This window comes from Aethalodelphis obliquidens, unplaced genomic scaffold, assembly GCF_003676395.1.
Source record: "Aethalodelphis obliquidens isolate GAN/ISIS:26980383/991018 unplaced genomic scaffold, ASM367639v1 scaffold47, whole genome shotgun sequence".
NCBI lineage: Eukaryota > Metazoa > Chordata > Mammalia > Artiodactyla > Delphinidae > Aethalodelphis > Aethalodelphis obliquidens.
The window spans coordinates 12,838,229-12,856,362 of record NW_020837991.1 but is presented as its reverse complement, the minus strand read 5'-3'; the positions used below and the strand labels follow the sequence as shown (position 1 = coordinate 12,856,362).

At 32.2% G+C, this 18,134-nt stretch overlaps 1 protein-coding gene across 12 annotated transcripts in view; it reads left to right on the top strand.

Moving 5' to 3' along the window:
* DPP10 (dipeptidyl peptidase like 10) overlaps window positions 1-18,134 on the top strand; it is a 1,275,593-nt gene that overhangs the window by 1,178,673 nt on the left and 78,786 nt on the right. For 11 of the 12 annotated variants that reach the window (XM_027082608.1, XM_027082602.1, XM_027082610.1 and 8 more), the window contains 3 exons: window positions 5,514-5,637; window positions 10,470-10,508; window positions 15,782-15,889. In XM_027082608.1, the coding sequence (XP_026938409.1) occupies window positions 5,514-5,637; window positions 10,470-10,508; window positions 15,782-15,889 (271 nt within the window). The remainder of the gene's footprint in view (window positions 1-5,513; window positions 5,638-10,469; window positions 10,509-15,781; window positions 15,890-18,134) is intronic. The other variant, XM_027082603.1, reaches the window with a different exon arrangement.

Genomic DNA, 18,134 nt, shown 5'->3' with positions numbered 1-18,134 from the left:
TATGTCAAAGAGTGTTCTTCTTATGTTTTCCTCTAAGAGTTTTATAGTGTCTGGTCTTCATTTAGGTCTCTAATCCATTTTGAATTTATTTTTGTGTATGGTGTTAGGGAGTGTTCTAATTTCATTCTTTTACATGTAGCTGTCCAGTTTTCCAGCCCCACTTATTGAAGAGACTGTCTTTTCTCCATTGTGTATCCTTACCTGCTTTATCATAGATTAGTTGACCATTGGTGCATGGGTTTATCTCTGGGCTTTCTATCTTGTTCCATTGATCTATATTTCTGTTTTTGTACCAGTACCATATTGTCTTCATTACTGTAGCTTTGTAGTATAGTCTGAAGTCAGGGAGTCTGATTCCTCCACCTCCGTTTTTTTCCCTCAAGACTGCTTTGGCTATTCGGGGTTTTTTGTGTCTCCATACAAATTTTAAGATTTTTCATTCTAGATTTTTCATTCAATTTTTCATTCATTCTAGTGTCTCCATACAAATTTTAAGATTTTTCATTCATTCATTCTGTAAAAAATCCATTGGTAATTTGATAGGGATTGCATTGAATCTGTAGATTTCTTTGGGTAGTATAGTCATTTTCACAATATTGATTCTTCCAATCCAAGAACATGGTATATCTCTCCATCTGTTGGTATCATCTTTAATTTCTTTCATCAGTGTCTTACAGTTTTCTGCCTACAAGTCTTATGTCTCCCTAGGTAGGTTTATTCCTAGGTATTTTACTTTTTGTTGCAGTGGTAAATGGGAGTGTTTCCTTAATTTCTCTTTCGGATTTTTCATCAATAGTGTATAGGAATGCACGAGATCTCTATGCATTAATTTTGTATCCAGCAGCTTTAACAAATTCATTGACTAACTCTAGTAGTTGTCTGGTGACATCTTTAGGATTCTCCATTATAGTATCATGTCATATGCAAAAAGTGACAGTTTTACTTCTTCTTTTCCAATTTGTATTCCTTTTATTTCTTTTTCTTCTCTGATTGGCGTGGCTAGGACTTCGAAAACTATGTTGGATAATAGTGGTGAGAGTGGAAATCCTTGTCTTGTTCCTGATCATAGAGGAAATGCTTTCAGTTTTTCACCATTGAGAATGGTTTGCTGTGCATTTGTCCTATATGGCCTTTATTAAGTTGAGGTAGGTTCCCTCTATGACCACTTTCTGGAGAGTTGTTATCATAAATGGGTGTTGAATTTTGTCAAAAGCTTTTTCTGCAACTATTGAGATGATCATATGGTTTTTATTTTTCAATTGCTTAATATGGTGTATCATGTTGATTGATTTGCATATATTGGAGAATCCTTGCATCCCTGGGGTAAATCCCACTTGATCATGGTGTATGATCCTTTAATGTTTTGTTGGATTCTGTTTGCTAGTATTTTCTTGAGGATTTTTGCATCTATATTCATCAGTGATATTGGTCTGTAATTTTCTCTTTTTGTAGTATTTTGTCTGGTTTTGGTATCGGGATGATGGTGGCCTCATTGAATGAGTTTGGGAGTGTTCCTTCCTTTGCAATTTTTTGGAAGAGTTTGAGAAGGATTGGTGTTAGCTCTTCTCTAAATGATTGATAGAATTCACCCGTGAAGCCATCTGGTCCTGGGCTTTTGTTTGTTGGAAGATTTTTAATCATAGTTTCAATTTCATTACTTGTGTTTGGTCTGTTCATATTTTCTATTTCTTCCTGATTCAGTCTTGGAAGGTTATACTTTTCTAAAAATTTGTCCATTTCTTCCAGGTTGTCAATTTTATTGGCATAGAGTTGCTTGTAGTAGTCTCTTAGGATGATTTATATTTCTGTGGTGTGTGTTGTAACTTCTCCTTTTTCGTTTCTAATTTTACTGATTTGAGTCCTCTCACTCTTTTTCTTCATGAGTCTGGCTAATGGTTTATCAATTTTGTTTATCTTCTCAAAGAACCAGCTTTTAGTTTTATTGATCTTTGCTATTGTTGTCTTTGTTTCTATTTCATTTATTTCTGCTCTAATCGCTATGATTTCTTTCGTTCTGCTAACATTGGGTTTAATTTGTTCTTCTTTCTCTAGTTTCTTTAGGTGTAAGGTTAGATTGTTTATTTGAGATTTTTCTTGTTTCTTGAGATAGGATTGTATTGCTATACACTTCCCTCTTAGAACTGCTTTTGCTGCATCCCATAGGTTTTGGATCGTCATGTTTTCATTGTCATTTGTCTCTAGGTATTTTTTGATTTCCTCTTTGATTTCTTCAGTGATCTCTTGGTTATTTAGTAACACATTGTTTAGCCTCCATATGTTTGTGTTTTTTACATTTTTTTCCCTGTAATTGATTTCTAATCTCATAGCGTTGTGGTTAGAAAAGATGCTTGATATGATTTCAATTTTCTTAAGTTTACTGAGGCTTGATTTGTGGCCCAAGATATGATCCATCCTGGAGAATGTTCCATGCACACTTGAGAAGAAAGTGTAATCTGCTGTTTTTGGATGGAATGTCCTATAAATATCAATTAAATCTATGTGGTCTATTGTGCCATTTAAAACTTGTGTTTCCTTATTAATTTTCTGTTTGGATGATCTGTCCATTGGTGTAAGTGAGGTGTTAAAATCCCCCACTATTATTGTGTTACTGTCGATTTCATCTTTTAGAGCTGTTAGCAGTTGCCTTATGTATTGAGGTGCTCCTACGTTGGGTGCATATGTATTTATAATTGTTATATCTTCTTCTTGGATTGACCCCTTGATCGTTATGTAGTGTCCTTCCTTGTCTCTTGTAACATTCTTTATTTTAAAGTCTATCTTATCTGATATGAGTATTGCTACTCCAGCTTTCTTTTGATTTCCATTTGCATGGAATATCTTTTTCCATCTTTTCACTTTCAGTCTGTAGGTGTCCCTAGGTCTGAAGTGGATCTCTTGTAGACAGAATATATATGGGTCTTGTTTTTGTATCCATTCAGCAAGCCTGTGTCTTTTGGGTGGAGCATTTAATCCATTCATGTTTAAGGTAATTATGAATATGTATATTCCTATTACCATTTTCTTAATTGTTTTGGGTTTGTTTTTGTAGGTCCTTTTCTTCTCTTGTGTTTCCCATGTAGAGGAGTTCCTTTAGCATTTGTTGTATAGCTGGTTTGGTGGAGCTGAATTCTCTTAGCTTTTGCTTATCTCTAAAGGTTTTAATTTCTCTGTCGAATATGAATGAGATCTTTTCTGAGTAGAGTAATCTTGGTTGTAGGTCTTTCCCTTTCATCACTTTAAATATTTCCTTCCACTCCCTTCTGGCTTGCAGAGTTTCTGCTGAAAGATCAGCTGTTAACCTTTTGGAGATTCCCTTGTATATTTTTTGTTGCTTTTCCCTTGCTTCTTTTAATATTTTGTCTTTGTATTTAAATTTTGGTAATTTGATTATTATGTGTCTTGACTATAAATAATTTTTAACTTAATTTTATACCTAACTTAGTGTTCTCTTTAAAAACCATTTATTCACTAGATTTGCACCAGTTGAATTTTAATGTTTTTTAAGTATGATTTTTCTTTTAAATCAAGATTTCACATCTTATATAGTTAATATAATGTGTCAGTGTCTGGGAAGACATTACAAAGATATTCTTAAAACATTTCACCTGAGGGCTACTTTGAAAGGAAAACACTCAAAATGAATATTTAAAATTTTTTTTGTTGTTCCTGTTGTTATTTATTTTAAAAACCATTCATATTAATTCATCTCATTTGGCACAAAATATAATATTAGTCACTTTAGCTAAGTGAGACAAATTTCTGATCAGGTTTGAAATTCTTCTATATGTCAGTTCTCTCCAGATTTTTCAATAACTATTACCACCTTGATTTTGCAGTCTTTGGTCAGTTGTTTACAACAATCAAATTATATTTTACTTCAGTTTTGCACAACATTTATGCCAGTTACTCAGAAATATATATTATCACATTTCAGCACTTTTTTCCTGATTAATTATAGTATCCACTGTCATTTTTCTCCATGCTAAGCCTTCTAGGTAAATTTCTTAAAAGTTAATGCCTATATTTTTCCTTTTTTAATATTCACACTGCCCAAAATGGTAATGCATGCAAAATAAATCAGTTTAAACAAAGCGTAGTGAAAGTGAACAAGACACAGATCTTTAAAGAATCACAAGGCCCATTGATTTGGCCAAAGATTAATCCTAAACCAGTAGCATATTTGATTCAAAGTTGCCTTGTTAACTTTATTTAGGTAACTTTATTTTATGATTTCACTGAGTTTCGAGGCAATTTTCAAGTGAGACTCAGCTAGTTGTGAAAGGTGCTGGATAGCTTGAAGAGATTATTGAAGAAGATATGGCAGGATTCACTGTATGACAAGTTATGCTTGTCCTTCTGACATCTTTACTTTGATGGGCTAACTGGTTTTCGAGAGGAAGCACTAACTACTCAATAATGTTAGAAATGTGAGATTCAGGTAGCTGAATGTCTAACTCAATGTGTCTAAGGAGAGGTGATTTGTATTACAAGGTTTTACTTTCATAGGTGATTTTTTTCAAAGTCACTTAAAAACCTGATGCATTCATTTTAAGACAATATTCATGGATGGCATTTTTCAAACCATTTCTAAATCATCTAATCTATTTTGAAACTGGGCAATTTTGTTGGAAATTTTTTTTCTTTTTATCATAAATTGAATCAGTATTAATGATTGCATTTTGTTATGTGTGGGTTGGGGGGGTTTGTGATATATTATGTAAATTTCCAGACATAGAATCTATAAAGGAAAAATGTAAGCTTTCCCAATCTACAACCATCGTGCGGACATTATAGGCTCCACTGATTAGCATCCTTACTTTACCAAAAATTCAATAACCCTTCATATTCTTCAGTTTGATTCCTTCTTTGTTTTAAACTTTTTCAAATAAATAAGATTAAAAAATAATATTGTAAAAAATATTAGGAATAAGATTATATTTCCATTGTCCCTCAATGGAAAAAGACCAAAGCAAACCATTCATGGCTCTGTGGCTCAAGTCCTGTGGATAAAGTGAGATAACATGGAAGTCATACATAAGAAATAACTATTAAATCAATAATAATATTTGCCTTTTAATTGATTATTGAATGAATTTTTGAAAAAGTAAAATAGAATATAACTTAGAAAATTTTTTCTTATTTTGCACGTTAGCACTGTACTGATCGATAGAAAATTATTTATGAATGTCTAGTATCTTGATTATTTTTATTTTTTCCAAAAATTTTCCTTCTGTGAAATCATTCACTTTCAAATTTATTCTCAAATCTTCTGTATATTTATGTATATATGTATATGTGCATGTGTTTACATACATATGCACACACATATATTTGTATTTATATATGTCAATATTTGAAGAAGCAGATTTGTATATATATAAGTGGAGAATAACATGATGTGACATCCTTATAGTGTTTCATGTATTCTGCATGTAAAATAACAAGTGTATATTATTGGTGCTGTACACGTTCTCTGGCTCTAAATGTAAATTTTAATTTTATTTCCGAACTAGAGAATACTATATCACTATGGTTAAATGGGTAAGCAATACCAAGACGGTGGTCAGATGGTTAAATCGACCTCAGAACATCTCCATCCTCACAGTCTGTGAGACCACTACTGGTGCTTGTAGTAGAGTGAGTATAATTTACTTTCCTTTATGCTTAAAATATAATAGTTTATGCTACCTTTCAAAGGAAAATTAAACAATTCTTTGTGCAAAGACTTCAATATTTAACTTCCAAAGCTATTAGGAGTGTATACTTTAATTCATAAATCTTCCATACATTGAAGTAAGAAATATAGATGATAAAGAGAAGAGAACAAATTAAGCTTTAAAACAATGAATTCTTATATAGTATAAAGGGTAGTCCAAGCCATGTTAGTTTCATTCTCAAATGTAGGCTTTCTCTCTACTTTTTGACAGTGATTAACTTGAGAATATGTGATATTTCTTTCCTGTCATCTTTAAACAATTCCAAAAATTCATCGTTTTTTCTGTAGTTCAGATTAGTCTTCTAAAATAAGTGTCTCTGTCTTTAAATTATCTAAAAATAGTAAAAAAAAAAAAAATGATTCTTCAGCAACTATGTTTTGAAAGTAGGTTGTATTTCAATTTCTATAATCATGTTTTATAAACTCTGCAGTAGAATCTATATGTGTAATTTTAAGGTTATTAGTAAAGGGAATACTTTAATAAGTTTAAATTGTTATATTACATATTTGGTACTTGGTAAAGGGTTCTCAATTAGTTAACAACAGAATTTTCAAACTTAAGCTTCTGGACAAGATGGAGTAAATGTTATCAGCCTTGCATCTCCATAGTAATCAACTGTAACACTTTACAAAATATATTAACTATATTCAGACATTGGACAATAAGGCAGTTAAAATATAAATGGTCAAATGAAGCTATGGCTTCCTACTGGTGACACATTTGAGGCCACAGTGCAAGGAGATAACATCCAAGAAAAGCACAAGTGTATCCCTGATCCAAAAAGGCAGGGAGAATCAGAGTTTGAGGCTATTGTGGTGGCTGAATTTTTCAGGACAAGTACCACAGGATAGGAGCTATATATAAAAGAACTTCAGCAATATATGTAAAGGTCTCTTAAGTCTTTATCTCAGTGCTTCGCTGTGCAAGTAAAGGGCCTGCCTCAGAGAGGGAAGCAAATAGAGAATCTGCAAGTTGCACAATACTTGGAGACTTTGGAGTAATGAACAGCAAAAATAGAGATCTCTCACTGAAAACCCTAAGCATTCAACTCAGAGCCCAGAAAGAAAATGTATTAGGAATAGAACTATTCTATACTCCTTCTAATAAATCTTTAAATCAAACCTTGAAAGAATTCAGTTCATCTGCCTGTAAACTAGCTGCCTGCCAGAACAAAGTTTACTCTTTAAAATAATTAAAAATTCATTCTCAAAAATGTAGCATTCACAATATCAGTCACACAATTAAAACATACTATATATAGACATAGAAAATATAACTCACCCACCTCCCCCAAAATAAGAAGCAGACTTACAAAGGATATAGATACTGGATATATAATAATAAAGCAAATGGAGCACAATATAAATACATGAGGAATATGTCTAAAGGATATGCAGATGTTTCTTGAACTGGTCTTTTACCTTCTCTGTAAGTTTGCACTTGTTTCAAAATAAAGATTTAAGAAGTAGCAAAATATATTTCCAAGATTGGTAATATTATGATGGAAAATAAAAATACTATTAAAATCTTTAAAATATTAGGTACATAGGAATAAATTTAACAAAGAGTGGCAAAATCTTAATACTGAAAACTAAAACATTGCTGAAAGGCATTAAAGAAGACCTAAAGAAGAAGTTAAGCCACATTCCTGAATTGAAAGGCTTCATGTTGTAGATGTCAATTCTACTCAAATTGTACTATAGTTTCAATACAATATGAATTAAACTCTCAGCAGACTTTTTTTTTTTTTTGGTAGAAACAGACAAGATAGTTTTTAAATGCATATGGAACTACAAAAGGCCTGACCAGGTAAATCGATACCCTAAAAAAAAAAAGATAATAATTGGAAGAGTTGCACTACATGATTTCAGGAATAACCAGAAAGCCACAGAAACTTAGAGATTGTAATGGAGACAAAAGAACACACAAATCGATCAGTTGAACTGAATAGTGTTTCCAGAAATAGATCTATATTTATATGATCAATTGACTTTCAGCACAGGTGCCAAAGCAGTTCAATGGGGGGAAATGGCACTGGAACAATTAATAACCGGATGGAAAATACAATGATGGTTGACATTTCTTATACTATATTCTAAAATTTGTCTGAGACATACTACAGCCTTAAATCTAAAAGCTAGTACTGTCAATCTTCTAGATGAAAAGATGGAATATAACTTCACTATATTGAATAGACAAAGTAGTCATTTATCATAAAAGAAAAAAATAAATCAGACATCATCAAAATTAGAAACTTCTCATCAAAGACCCTATTAGGAAATCAAACAGCTAACCACAGACTGGGAGAAAATATTTTTCAAAATGTGCATGTGACGAAGAAATATATACGTTTCAATAATAAAAGACAACCCAATGAAAAAGTCAAAATGTGTGAACAGAAACTTGTAAAGAAGTAACAAACTCATGAAAAAGTACTCAAAATTGTTACACATTAGGAAAATATAGATTAAATCATAATGAGGTAACACTACATACCATTAAAATGAATAAACTTAAAACAACAACAAAAAAGGTGACAGTTTTAACTGCTGATGAGGATGTGGAGAATTGCAAATCTCATTCTTTGTGGGTAGAAGTGTGACTTTACTTTAAAAGAATGATTTTGTAGTCTCAAAGAAAGTTAAACACACATATATAAATATATATGTGTGTGCATATATATCTCAGGAGCTCCATTCCTAGATGTTTGCATGAGAAATAAAAACCTGTTTCCACCAAAGGATTTGTTTAAAACACGTCTTTTTTAGAGAAGCTTTATTCACAATAGCTAAAAACTGGAAACTGTCCAACTGTCCATTAACAAGAAATGAATAAACAAAATGAGGCATATCAATACAATGACATTCCACTCTGCAATTTAAAAAGAAACAGAAGACTGATACACTGAACAATATGAATGAATCTCAAAAACGTGGTGTGAAAGAAGCCCTACACGAAAGAGTACATAATACATGATTCCCATTATCTGAATTTCTAAAACAGGCAAAACTAATCTATGGAAAAAGATTTGGAAGAGTAGTTGCCTTATTGGAAACTGTGAAGGGGCATGAGGAAATGTGTTTGGAAGTGTAAAGGTCATATATCTTGATGGGATGTAAATACATTTATCAAAACTCATCACATAAACTTACGATCTGTACATTTCACTATATGCAAATTACACTTCAGTATTTTTAAACATAATTTTTAAATGGTCTGTAAAAGATAGCAATAAAGAGGAAAAAATTTATCTGTGATTGGAATGATGAGCATAGATATGAAAACAAAGTTGATGCATCAGCCATTTACTTATTGGGTTTCGCTGACACTCTTTACATTTAGTTTGCATATATTAGAAATTTTATTTCAATTATCCTTTTTCATCTGGCTGGCTTATAGATTGACCAGGATTTCATCATTTATTTGTTAAACTGTTCTGGATGGTTTCTTACTGAGACGATCACAAAGTCATTTAAAAATTGTTCATGCGTATACGTATTCTAGTTAGAGAAAGCCTGCCATCTCTATATAGGGAAAATCTATATAGGTAAAGTGCTTCAATAGAAAAGATACAGGAACCCTATCGTATTCTTGAATTGATACCTTATTGATATTCTATTTCTATTCCATTTATGGAGTTTAAAATTTTTACTTTCTACAATAATAGAAATAATAAGACAGATAATTGCATGTGAAGTTTTGGACCCTCGTGGAGTCTAACAAAACTTAGTGACACTAATGAGCAGTGGTACTGATATATTTTCTTGTGTGTCTGTGTTTTACAGATATCAAGGATGATTATTGCTGAAGTGTGACTAGAAAATGAAGGAATGATTTAGTTAGATGTTTTTCTGATGTCTGTATATAGAGAAAATCTATTGGAAGAAAAAAGCCCTGAAAATGGACAATGGTTAATTATAATGTAATAATAATATGGCTTTAAAAGAGGAAATTGGTAAAAAAAAACAAAACCTATAAATAAATAATAATCATTATTTACAATTTGAAATGAGTACTTTTGCATAGAGGTAAAATCTCTAACATATTACGATTTAGTTGTCTTCATTTTAATACTTTTATTATAGAGTCATTTTTTCCAGAGAACCACAAGATATTTCATAAGTTACTACATGTAAACAGCATTACTAAAATTTATTTTATCTACACATATTCAACTTGAGATGAAATTTGTCTAATTTTGCTTTTTGAAATATAATTTTGGTTCTGATCCTATGCAAGATTATTTTAAACACACATAAAATTTTGCCATTTCAAATGTTTAGTTGTTTTCCCTAAGGGGGAAAAATGACTATGGTAAGAGTGGATCGAATGTTGACAAAATGTCCACTTTTAAATTTTATTCCTGGCTGTTTGCCCAGTTTTTTGGAAGGACTTAATATTTGTTTCCTGATGATGCCTAGAGGTGAAAAGAGACAGTGTCTAGTGGTTCAAAACAGTTTGAATGAAGTAATCAAACGGAGCTGGAAAACGATCTTCTGTCTCTGGTTAAGTACAACTGAGAATTCTGAAGGAGTTCACCAAAGAAAAGACTATAATTAGAATATCATTTCATCCCAATTCTCTACTTATTCATTCAGTTTAAGTCAATAATGACAATGTGATCTCCCGTGGTATTTCACCAGCTGCAGGAAGGAAAAATGTGCCTATAGGATAACAGTGTAAAAAAGGTCAAATTGATGCGTGCTCACTTTGGTCTTTAGATGCTTCATGGAGTTAATTGTTTTGTTTCAGAAATATGAGATGACATCAGATACATGGCTATCTAAACAGGTATGGTATAGGTGGTCTCTTTATGTCACATTTTGTCCATCACGCCCATCCTGTTCACTCATTCGTTATGTATAACTTTTTCTCAAAAGTTATTTCAGTAGTATGAATTTAAGGCTCTGTTATGTTTGAATAAATGAGTCTTTTTCATTAAAATATTTATAACTTGGGCTCTATGACATCATTTGTAGAAAGATGACTTCTGTATTTTATAGGATATAAATTGTAGAATAACTACCAGGATCCATTTTCAGGACCATTCATATAAGTAAATGTTTGTGTAGAAGAAGGAGAAAAAGATGTGACCCATTAAAACTACAAACCATCAGCATTGCTCAAATCACCCAGAAAATTAACTTGGTTATGTGGAGATTATTCAGGTGAACATTTCTTTCCTTAGATATATCCTAGCTCATAATGCTAGCTTGTGATATAAATGAAGCTGGAATCCAGATGATCACAGAAGAATAAACAAACATCTCCACAACATGCTTTCATACTGGACATTTCAGAAGGAAGCACAAATAGATTATTCAAATATAGCTGAACCCATTTTACTACTAATTTCATCACTACTTTTTGCAAAGGGAAGTATTTTGTTTGGTTTTGATTTGTTTTGTTCTTTACAGTGCTCTTTTATTTTATATTCTCTCCCTGGGTGTCATATACATCTGTGGTTTCAATTACCACCACCAAGTGTATAGCCCCAGGCAACTCACTTCTGAGTTCTGAAATATCCGAATTCATGCTTGGCATCTTCTCCTGAATCTGTGAAAGTAACTGCACACTCCACAGGTTCAAACTAAACTTCTCTGTCTTCCAGTCAGTCTGTCTTCTTATCATAGGAGTCAAGGACGTATTTATCCATCCAGCTATCAAAATCATAAACCTAGTGGGGATTTTTAAACATTGTCTTATCCTTATCTGCATATGTTATTATTCATCACCAAGTTATTTTGATTTTACTCTCAAAGATCTCAAGTCAATTTACTTTTCTCCAATTCACAAACACGATACAGGATTAAACTACAGGCACTGCATTTCCTCCTTAACTGGTGAACTCTCAACCCCTTAGCGTTGAGAGTTCCCCTTAGGAACCTGACAATCTGTTCTCTACACTGCAGACTGGCTGAGTGATCTTTTCAAAATATGTATTTGATTGTCACTACCCACAACACTCATATTCTCTCACAACTAAAACCCCTTTGTTCTACAGATAAAGACCAACATCCTTAAAGGGTCTGCAAAGGATTAAGTTGAAAGCCTTTCCAGCTCTGTGTCATACCATCTTTTCTCCCATTTTTTCCATTAGCCCTCCTCATATACCCAGGACCTTTATGTGAACTCTTTCTTCTGAACAGAGTTCTCTCAACTACTTTCTTAGGTGAAGGCTGCTCATTTGTCAAACCTCAGCCTAAATCACCTGCATAAGAAGTCACCTCCTCAACCACACTAAACAAATCACATTCCCCAATAAAAGTTAAAGGCAAGTGTAATCTTTATGAAACACTCATACAGTTAGTTCTGTGACTTTTTTACTACATTCACAAGAGCAGGAAGGTTATTCATTTTTTGTTACCCACTAATACAAATGCTTAATATAGAGTCTGGTTATAAGAAGAGATCCATATATACTTGTTGAACAAATAAAGAAAAAGAGTAAGAAGGATTGTGAATAGGCTAAACCTTTGCTTGTTCGAAGTATAGGCATGTCTATCTATCTATCTATCTATATTATCTATCTATCTGTCATCCATCTATCGTCTATCCATAGGTAACAATATGAACTATTTAATCTTAGTCAAGGTACAAAATGAAATTGGGGAAAAAAAAATCTTGTTTTTTTAGCCAATAATGGACTCTTACAAAATTAAATTAGATACTTAAAATAAAAATCATTGAAAACAATAACATAATGGATATGGATTTATTCTAAACTGCCTGCGTTATTAAACCTATTTTGCTACCATTTTGATTGCTAGTGACATTCATAATAGTCTAACATACAACAACACAATGCATGCTCTTTTGGGATTATGTTTTCTACATTTTAAGTCCCAAATTTATGAATACTTAATAGAAACTTTTTAAAATAAAGAAACCAGTTATCAATTATTCAATAAAAAATGCAGGGAGTAGTTTGTCATGGTTAACTTTTTCTCCAAAAGCTCTAAGGGAATTTTCAGGAAATACTTAGAATTCAATGAAATTTAAAGGATGAGAATCTATAATGAGATGAAGCAAGTTTCCAAGAAAATTAGAAATTTAATGTAATACTCATATGCTTGTTTTCTGGATAGTGAGAAGAGCAGAGAGAAGTGGGCATGTTTGCCCTAGCTTTCAAGAGACTTATAGTTGGAATAACCAGTGTAAAAAACATTTGGCCAAGAGGTGGACTTTGTTATCCTCAGCTCATTATCCTGTGTGCCATAAATACTGCCTTGTTTAAGGTCATAAATGTAGACAGTTAGACTGGCTCTACTTCTTTATTTGATTGCAGGAAAGGCTCTGCATAGAGCTGTATGTTTATAACTAGTTACATTTCAATGGTGAAAGTTTTTAAACCTAGCAATGTATTGGAGATTATAATTCCCATCTACTCTTTAAAATGAACTATTTCTAAGGTACCCGAATTGGAGGAACAGGGACTAACATAAAAAGCACATTGCTCAGATATCCCCATACCTAATTTATTCTTGGAGCAAAGCACAGGAGGAAAATGTTGAATAAGGGAGAAGCCAATAGTTTGGAGTAAATGTGGTGGATAAAGTGATATATGTAACAAATATTTTTGCCCATTGTACACATGCATTCATCTGTTCAATTATAAGAAGGTCACCTACTGTGTCCTAGGCAATAGAGCTAAAAAAGATAAAATTACAAACTTAGTTTAATTATTACTTGCCTAGTGAAGGAAGTCAACTATATAATAGAGTGTACTGAAAGCCATGATAGAGATGAATACAGAGTACTATTCAGAATCTCTGAGGAGAGGTTTCCTAACTAGAAGAGACTCTCTAACTAAGGAAATTTGTAAATGGTTTCTGTTCTGAGTTTAAGTAAAAAATGAGTAAGACTTAGCGCAAAAAGGACGACTGAAAGGTTAGGCCAGACAGAAGAAACCCCATGTGCAAAGGCAAAGAGAGAAATATTCCACAGGGGCAAGAGATGGAACATAGTTGAACAATGTGATTCACTCAGTCAAGTGTCTTGTCAGTATTTATTATATGCCTTGTAATGCAATTTTCCCATCCTTGAATTGTATTACCTCAGAGTTTTAAATTTATTACACATATCATCTTATATTTTCATGAGTGTCCATGAAGTAGACAAGGAAAATAATATTTTTATGTTTCTATCATGGGATGTCATTACTAATAAAGCTAGAATCAGACTCGAGATTATTAAAATAGTTATTAATTTACATATTCAGTCAATAAATGATTATTAAGTACAATTTATGTGACAGTCACTGTCCTGGGTGCTGGAGACAAAGCACTGAAGAATGGAGCTTACATTCTAGAGGAATACCTCCTATCTCTCTATCTACCTACCTACCTATATGCACATATACACATATCCATTCATGTACAAACAAATGTATGCATACATAAAATATGTATGGTATTAGGTGGTACGGAAAAAAGTAGACAGTAGGCAAAAGTGGGATGAGGGATTCAGATACAGTTGGATGACCTGGCTTTCCTGATCACACTTTATATGGGATAATCAGGAAACACCTCACTGATAACAGACATAAGAAAGAGGTGAGATCAAGAAAGATCCTTCTGCAGCAACATGGATGGACCTAGAGATCGTCATACTGAGTGAAGTCAGAAAAAGACAAATATCACATAATATCGCTTATACGTGGAATCTAAAGAAAGTATACAAATGAACTTATTTACAAAACAGAAATAGAGTCACAGATGTAGAAAACGAACTTATGGTTTCCAGGGGGGAAAGGGAGAGGGATAAATTGGGAGATTAGAATTGACATATACACATTACTATATATAAATAAATAACTAATAAGGATCTAGTTTATGGCACAGGGAACTCCACTCAATACTCTGTAATGGCTTATATGGGAAAAGAATCTAAAAAAGTGGATATATGTATATGTATAACTGATTCAGTTTGCTGTACAGCAGAAAGTAACACAACATTGTAAATCAACTATACTCCAATAAAATTTTTTTTTGAAAAGAAATAAGTTCCACAGAAAAAGAAAGGAAGGAAGGAGGGAGGGAGGGAAGGAGGGAGGAAGGAAAAGAGAGAGATATGAGAAAGAGCCAGACAAAGGGTAAAAAAAAGTGTAAAGGCACTGGAGCAGGAAAATGCAGGAAGCAGGAGAAGGAAGGAAGAGGAGAGCAGGAAAAGAGTGGAGGGTCAGATCATCTAAAAATAGTTGTGAGCCATTCTGAAGACCTACTGAGGAAACCATACCAAAGCCTTTCTCTATACCATATGTATAATCACTCTCACTAATCTAAAAGAAAGAACTCGATGTTTTGTTACATAGATCGATTTTCTTAATGTTTCCCCTGGAGCAAAAGAAAGTAATCTATATGTATATCATCCATCATTTAATTTTAAAAAACAATTGTATTGATTTAACATGCTACTAGAGTTTAATTAAAAAAATCATCAAATGGGCATCTGTGTTTGTGTGTTTGTGAAGGGGTGAGCAGTGAGGATGGGAAATTTGAATTAAATTATTTTCAATGGATTCCTTCCAATTTTGCAGCCTTTTCATTTTTGTATTTACAGTAAATTCATGTGTACATCATCAGAAATGTATCTTCAATAACTTGAGTTGTTGAGTAAAAGATTTCAGAAAAATGTATTAAATATTATATGTTAGAAAATTTTCTAAATTAAAAAAATGATTTTGATAAACTGGTGCAGATGTTAACATTTTCTTTATTTTTGAAAGATAAATTTCTAAACACAATCATATCATATGTGAAGATATGAAAGTTCTTTTCTGAACCAATTTAAAAAGTGTCTTTAGTCTAATTGTAAATCATTTCTATCCAGTATGCAAGAAACTTTCCCATCCATCTCATCACTCAAACACACACATATGCCCAATGCATCATCGCGTTCACTTTAAAACATACTGTTATACTTTTATTTTTTAAATAATTCGACAATTTGCCAAACTAAACTTAAATCAATTATTGGTCTATTCCATGCATGTATTAGCAATAGTTGGAAGTACAATTTTCAAATGCCCTTTTGAGATTGTTGCATGCGCTTCTATATTTTAGAATGAGGAGCCCGTGTTTTCTAGAGATGGCAGCAAATTCTTTATGACAGTTCCTGTTAAGCAAGGGGGCCGTGGAGAATATAACCACATAGCTATGTTCCTCGTCCAGGTAAGTGCTGGCTTCTTTCTGTAGTTTGGTTTCATTCCATCATGTTCATGAAAGTCTTTTTCGTGTGGTATTCTGCACTTACAGTTAATATCTGTGAAGTCCAGCCATATATCCAACTCAGGGATGTTTTAGGAAGAGGATCCCCACCCTTAGCCATAAATTCAAGCTGTACACAAAACATTTTCAACACTCAATAAAATTTAGTGAGCTACACATGTGTGCTATGAGTTGAGGGCCTTGGGATATAGAATTTAATAAATGGAAAGTACCCAACCCCTACTTTCCAAGACCTGAGGAAAATCGAGAGACGATTTTTCATTCAACAAATATATATCATCTATTTGGTACAAGTAATATTTTCAGTGTGTTATAAAAGTTTTAAATACCTGAAGCAGTCTAAATGTCCATCAAAAATTGAATGGTTAGTAAGTTGTAGTATACCCACACAAGGAAATGCAGGGCAGATTTTAAAAACCAGGATAAAATAGATTTCTTATGTGTTGTCAAAGATAAAATCTGTGTTATGTTTTTATGGACCTTTTGATTAAAAAAAGGATAAAAGGTTATTTTTCCTCTACATTTCAAATGAGTGTTAACCAGTTTTATACAGTTTTATCTAATTATAAAAAGAATCAGTGAATTCACAATAAGTAATTTAAATATGGCAAGGTTAATGAGTCAATTTGAATCTAATTGACAGTAAAAATATTCGTGAGAAATAAAGTTTCCTTCAAAATCAAATAAACAGTCTAGTCTCACAAGTAAATGTTAATTTATAAAGATAAAACATTGTGGATAAATTGGGATCTTTCATGAGAGTGTTATAAACAAACTAGCCAAGAATCAATTTCATACTTACTAAGTATAGAATAAATATGAATGTGGTAAAAGATCCCTAAGCAACCTGACTACTTTTATGTTCTTAGAACCTTCAAGTCTTGTGCATATTCTCCAATTTTTACCATTATCCATATATGTATTTACATTGGGCAGCTCAGTGCCTTGAATTTTTAAAATCTGTGTCAGTAGCTTAAGAGGCAACCCTTGTCCAAGATCTGTACTATTAAGGTAATTGTCATGATTTTAACTTTAATTTTAATCAAAGTTGAAACAAATAATTTGACTATACATAATCTCCACAATAGCAATGTAGATTAATTTTCATAGTATATTATTAAATTGGAAAAATAAGTTATAGACTAATATATAATGTGATCTCATTTATGTTTTAAATAAATGAAAGCATTTATATATGAGTAAAAATTTTTGGTGATTCTGTACTCAACTATTAAATGATTATATCAGACAGGTGATATTAAGGGAACATATTTTGGTTTTTATGTGAACTAGAGGAAGCTTCACCAGCAAATTGCTTTACCTGATTAACTTTTGCTAGCTAATTATAAACTTTGTTATCATAAATACTGGGGAAATATTTCCGCCAAAAGAATAAATAAAACTTTCCAAATCTCACAATTGACTGTGGTGACATCTTATTGCATTTTTAAATATCAGTATTTATATTCAAAAAGCTGTATAAAAACCCAGGTAGTCAAAATTACATACAAATTGTGACTATTTATAAGATATAGTGAAAGGTAGAGAAAGATGTATAATACATCTATATATATGTATAATTCTGAGATTATCTATCCAACAAAATAAGAACAGAAATGTCTTTTAAAAAGTGTGGGGTTGGCAGAGCAGAGGTAGGAGATGAAGATGTTGGCATGTAGAAATTGAGATATTTATGCACATAACAAAAGTTTCTTTACAAGCCTTGGGAAGAAATACCTTCTGTCGCCCAATCAAACCAGTCTGAAATGCAGTCTAATTCATTATTTCTGAAATGTTCAGAAGAACAACTTCATAGAGCAGATGTGTTTACTTTGTTCCTCTTCCATATGGAGATTATAGCAAAGCTTCCATTGAAGTAGAAAATGTTTTGATCTATTCTGACTACAGTTCAGAGAATTTGTGGTTTGCCTCACTGATAAATAAACATGACTGCATGATTATTTACAGATATTTGGGCAATGTGGCTAAAATTAACTTACTTTGTTAATGAATCAGAGGTCAGTGCTTAGGTAAATAAAATTTATTCTTAAGTTTGTACATACACACAATTTTGAACCTCTTTGCCTCAATTTTTAAATAGCTAACAAAAAAGCTCTTTTATGATTTTTTTATGATTACCGTATTGAGATATATATATATATATATATATATATATATATATATATAT